At 34.5% G+C, this 5,662-nt stretch overlaps 1 protein-coding gene across 18 annotated transcripts in view; it reads left to right on the forward strand.

The window, feature by feature from the left end:
- The window catches only part of FUBP1 (far upstream element binding protein 1), a 34,371-nt gene that overhangs the window by 18,232 nt on the left and 10,477 nt on the right, over positions 1 to 5,662 (forward strand). For 4 of the 18 annotated variants that reach the window (XM_033516288.1, XM_033516289.1, XM_033516286.1 and 1 more), the window contains 2 exons: positions 2,494 to 2,541; positions 4,863 to 5,078. The exons of 1 other annotated variant lie outside the window; for it this stretch is intronic. In XM_033516288.1, the coding sequence (XP_033372179.1) occupies positions 2,494 to 2,541; positions 4,863 to 4,910 (96 nt within the window). In that variant the 3' untranslated portion in view covers positions 4,911 to 5,078. Of the gene's footprint in view, positions 1 to 364; positions 2,542 to 3,454; positions 5,079 to 5,662 lie in introns of those variants that run through there. 13 more of the 18 variants (XR_004498441.1, XR_001523068.3, XR_004498442.1 and 10 more) reach the window with 11 other exon arrangements.

Genomic DNA, 5,662 nt, shown 5'->3' on the forward strand with positions numbered 1-5,662 from the left:
GTGGTTTTTGCCTGGCTTCTGTCTCAGTGGTTGTAGATATGTTTTTGCATGTCTCCTGCTTTGTTCCTTTGGGGTGTGCATCTTTTTATCAAGCAAAATAGCTATCAGAATACTTAGTAGATGACTTTGTTTACCTGATAACTTGAGTTCTGTATCTATCCATATGTTTGGTGATTGTTTTTGGTTTTTTTTTTTTAAAAAGAAGAAAAACTTTCTCCTCCCAGGGTTTTGAAAACCATGCAAGAAGCCACCACCATTTACATTAACCAATTTTTCTTTCTTAAAGGCTTCACTCCTGAGTTAGCTCGATTTAAAGGATTTTCTTTAACTTTTTGTGTATCTCTTATGTATCTCTTCTGCACAGGGCCAATAATAAGAAGTGGACAATACAGTATTTGCTTCATTGTGTGGGGGAAAAAACCTTTGTTAAATGTATGGATGCAGACGCCTTGATGAAGATCTTAATTTTGGTTAAAAAAATAGTGTTTTTGAAAATGTACAAAATATCTATCACTACTGATAGGAGGTAATATTTCTGTGTAGAAATGAAAAAATGGTTTGTTTTTAGTATTAGTGTAGATGTACACATTCCAGCAAATGTATTTGCAATTATGTGGTCAATGCTTTGTGATCTAAATGTACTTTTTCAATGTATACTTTATCACTTTTAAAATGCCTGTTTTGTGCTTTACAATAAATAATATGAAACCTCCTGTGTCGGTAAGTTGGATATGTGGGTATATGCAGAATTAATCATAGGATTGATTTGCAACGCTGAATCAAGGTACCTGTACACAAATTGAGTTGGGTTTTTTTCCCCCCCCCATAAACCTTGTTGAGTTTAAAAACTTGTCATTAGCATGTTTTTCCCCTCTTGCAGAATAGCTGTAGATGGAGCATCTCTTTCATTCATTGTATTTTGCTGCCTAGCAACCAGTAATCTTGATACCTTAATTTTCTTTCTACTTGATTAAAACTGCATGTGTTTAAGAAGATTATCTTTTGGCATACTTCCATTGCATTAACAGTGAAATTTCTTTTTATTCATGACCACTGTTTCAGACCTGTGCAGCTGCTATAACAGATAACTTTTGTTTTTAATTGAATACTTCAAAACTGTTCATGCATAACTATTTTATGGATTTTTTCAGACTAGTTATAAAACTTAAAGTGTAATGTGCTTAAGCCTTCAGTTTAAAGTAGTCCACTTCAAAATTCAGTATAGAAAAGTCAATGTGGTAATGCATAGTAGTTACAGAAATTGCATCTGTCCTTAAAACGCTGTTTTGTTTGAGTGGTGGGAGTGGTTGAGAACTTCCTGCAGAGCAGATAACTTCTCTTTTGTAAATATTCAAGTATTTGAATCAACTGATTATTTTTTTATATATACTTGAAACTTCTTATTGCTCTAATGCTCATACTAAAAAGCTGATTCTCTTGAAATCCTATGTTTGCTCTTTGCATATTTATTGGCTCTTTGCATATATTAGACTACATGCACTACAGTCTGTCTTGCCATTGTCTGTTGAAGTGCAGGTTTGATCCAGCCAGTATAGAACTAGCTCTATAGGGGTGAGGAGGACTGTGCTGTGTATCATCCTTGATTGTTCCTTCAAGGAGCATTGCACTGTAAGTACATCAGAATGACAAATTGATGAACTGCAACAGTATCTTTTTGTCAATGTTCCACATAATGCAAATGCTGTACTTGTGTGATATTATGTTGGAATACAGTGCTGGTATCTTAGGAAATCATCATTGCTTCTTAATTCAGAAACATAGGTTTGCTTATCTATATACATACACATAATCTGAGTTTTGTGGGTAAGTATTCCTGAAACTTTCAGCAATAGCTAAAGAAAATCATGTTTCTGTTTATCTGAGTAAGAGTTTTTTTCATTAGAACTCCTGAGACAGCTGTCATTCAGTGTTTAAAGTATGCATATCATGACATTGAAGTCTTTGGAACCACATGTTAGACAGAGTTGTCTTTTCTCCAGATAGTTTGCAGATATGTAGTGATGTAGGTATGTTTTAAATAATTCTGTAACTGTTAATTGCTTTAATTTTTGGAACACCATGTTGTTGCTTTGAGAGTAAATTTTTTTAGGGTGGCTGCACAGAGAAGTAAAAGTTAAGGCTTGAAAACTGAAGTAGTTTTTTCAGGTAATCAGCAATGTATGTATTGTGCTGTAGAAATAGAAGGAATTATTTTTATCCCTTTCAACATTAGGAATTATGCTTGTAGCTTGAAGAAGGCTAGGGCAGTATTTGCTATCTTTAGTGTAGGGTATTAAGTTTAATAGTTCAGGTATTTTGCATGGTATTTTGTAGATAATCTTACAGAATGGTGCATTTATTATGTACTAAACTGAGCAAAATTAAATTCACTGGATTCTTTATCATTCACAAAATGGAGGCTGTTGATTTTGATTCATTTAAGGTATAAAATCTTTATTAATTGCAAACAGTGCAATTATTTATACTTCACAGTGCCTTCCCAGACCTTCCACCTTAGGTTCTGCTGCAAAAAAGCAACAGGTAAGCACAACCTAAGGAAGTATATAAATTAATATATTTCAGTACATTAATGTTGTCCCTGTGAGATCTTTGTGGTTGTGTATTGAAAAGCAATCTGCTGCTTCCCCAAATGCATTGTTACTCACGGTTCCATTTGAGTGGAAAATCTTAAGTTTTTAAACAACTGTTTATATTTCTAGGTCAATATGTATTTTTTTCTTTTTTTCTTTTTATTTTTTTTTAGAAAAGATTATTAGATTGCAGTAATTGAACTTGATCAGAATAAGTAATTTTTATTATTTTACTTCAAATAGATAAATGTTGCAATTAAAGAATCAAAACCTTTAAAATATGCAGGACTTGCTTTGGTTAGAAATGTCAACAGCCTTCACAAATGTTTTTTTTTTTATAATAGGGCACTATTCCCACCTAATCCATAAGACCTAAATGTAAAGAATGACTTCTTGTTGTTATCACTGAACTTGATAACGTGTCTTACAGTCATAGTGTGCTAGTGGAATCTTTAGATAACTTAGTTTGCTTATTCATACTTGACATGGTAGGAAAAGAGATTTTGGAGTTTGAGATGAGTATGTTTTAACCTAAAAAGCATGAGCACCACTTAAATCTTAACAGTACAGCAAATAATGTTTTATCGCTATAGCAGTCAGTGTATCCTGTTTCTTGATACTTTTAACTGAATTGCTGAATATTTTGATAGTATGAAATGTTAAATGTCTTACAGATGGTCTGGTACAGGTTTTTGTTCTGAGCTTTTGTTGTTGGTTTTTTTAGCTTAACATAAAGCAGCATCTCTTTGGTTTTTTTGTTCATTATTTTGTTTCTGAACTGTGCTGCTCCTCTTTCAAAAGTCCTGCTTATCTGTACATCAAAGAAAAATATTCAAAAATACTGCCTTCATTTTCACACACAGTGCTGAAGATGCTGCAAGCACCAAATCATAGCTCATAGAATCAGGTCCTGAGATAGTTACTGCCAGTAAAGAGGAATCCTTTGAGTGTATGCCATTGGTGAGCCGATGAGCATGGACCATAGAAGGGCTCCATGTAGAAGGTAAAATTGGCAAAAGCATAACAGATTTGAAATGTATCCCATACATAATTATGTAGGGTATAATTTTTGTTTTGATCACTTTTCATTCTTTAAAGTATTCTTTGTTTGACCATAAATGTTCCATAATCTGTTAAGTTTTTAAACTGTGATTTAATAATATAAATCATCTATTTTACTTTATATTCTTCTAAACAGTCAAGCTAATTTTTGAACTGAATTAATAGTTGTGCTTCAGTTTCTCAAGCCACTTAGCATTTCATCTGTAGTTTAACATGTAACTTCATTTTTGACGTGAGAAGAGGGTAGGTGTGTACCATTTGGATTTTGATACTGTGGATTTAGTGTGGGGGTGAGTTGTTTGTTCACTTCCTTTTTACATCGTACTTTTTCCTTCAGCTGTTACTCCTAAAATATCTTGAACGGTCTTTCAAATGGTTAATTTAGCCTGTGGAAGGAGATAGAGAAGAAGAAGCCAGTGTATTTGGGGTATTGCTAGTGTGTGAAAGGGGAGATGTTCTTGTGTGTAGCATTTGAGGTGTTTTGGCTTCCAGCTTTCTCACTGCAGGGCTTACAGGCATGCTGGTTTGTGCAGAGCTTAGTGTTTCTTTTTCAACTCTGTCTTCAAACTCAGAGTTCCTGGGACAACAGTAGATTGTTGGATTTACCGCAGTAGCCAAAAAGATGACTGGACTTGCTTAAGAAATGCAGTGAACCTGTCCAAAAGGTGTCTTGAAATGTTTCCTGTTTACCCCACCCTCACCACTTAGTGTCCCACAATGAATTTAAAGAGTAAGACAGGTTTTAAAAGGAAGCATAATGTTTCTAAGTAGGAAAAGCATTTTCATATCACTTTCTGCAGCCTATACTTTATTAGGACATGGAATAAAATACAGGTAGATATTCTTTAGTGTAGCTTAATTATAAGTCATGTTTCACTTGTCCAGGCAGACAGGATCACAGTTCACTTGCACAGCCTATCTTGAAGTATTTCATCTTTTTACTAGTGGTATTTTATTGGATGGTAGAAACTGTTTCTCCCCTGTTCTTTTCCAGAGTAATTCTTAAGTTTCCCATTGCATGCTAAAAGCCTTTCATTTTGCTTTTTCTCTGGAAGTGGGGGGAGGGAGGACTGGGCTTTTCAGAAAGCATAAGATTGACAGGAGTCCCTCTTCCCTAGTAATAGCTTATGAAACTCTTGTGTATGCACAAGTATTTCTCTTGCGTGCATGTGAAATGCCTTTTCGTCCTGAGAAAAGTGTTCTCTGCAGAAACTACCCGTGTGTAAACAGAAGATTGGCTTTAAAAGGCAACTGTGATGGGAACAGTGTCTTAGGGAGATGCAGCTTGGACTTGAGGTAAATTGAATGCTTTACAAAAATGTGGTTTTGAGCTTGCATTGACATTGTATGTAATATGGGTACACATTAATTGTATAATGGTTTTTGTATGGTTTTTCTCAATAAATGTAAACTGATGAATAATAATAGCAATGTTTTTGTCTTTTTTATGCTCCTATCCCTGCCTTTGTTAGTTTGAAGTAAGAGCTTCAGAGCAAAAATATTGTAGCAACCTGTAATTCTGTTGAACAGCACCCACAAACAAGGAAATGAAATGTTTATGTGGCTATTAAGGTATATACTAATTCAAAACACCATGCAGCTCATCACCATTTTTTAATAAGGCCAAAGAGTGACTTGAAGCAGGTAACTGTACGAAGAAAACAGATTCAGCTGCAGGAAAATTCCTTTTTGAAATGACTGCATACATTTAATCTCCTACAGTTTACCTTGCCTTTATGTCAAGGCCTGTACACGAGTACTTTAAAATGTGACTTTTTGTAAAGTTACTCCTCCAGAGGCTTAATCTGAATAGTTCACATGGGCATTAGCCGAGTGACATGAGTGTTTATTTCAGGTGTTAGAGAGAAACAGTACAGTAGCCCTAAGGAAACAGTGTTCAGAGATGTGGTCTTAACTTACTGTGTTAAGATTGAGAAAATAGGCACTTAATGAAAATATTCTTCTTAAAGCTAATTTTTTACCAGGTTCAAATATGTGCCAGTCATAGA

The sequence above is a fragment of the Parus major genome, chromosome 8 (assembly GCF_001522545.3).
Source record: "Parus major isolate Abel chromosome 8, Parus_major1.1, whole genome shotgun sequence".
In the NCBI taxonomy this organism is placed as follows: domain Eukaryota; kingdom Metazoa; phylum Chordata; class Aves; order Passeriformes; family Paridae; genus Parus; species Parus major.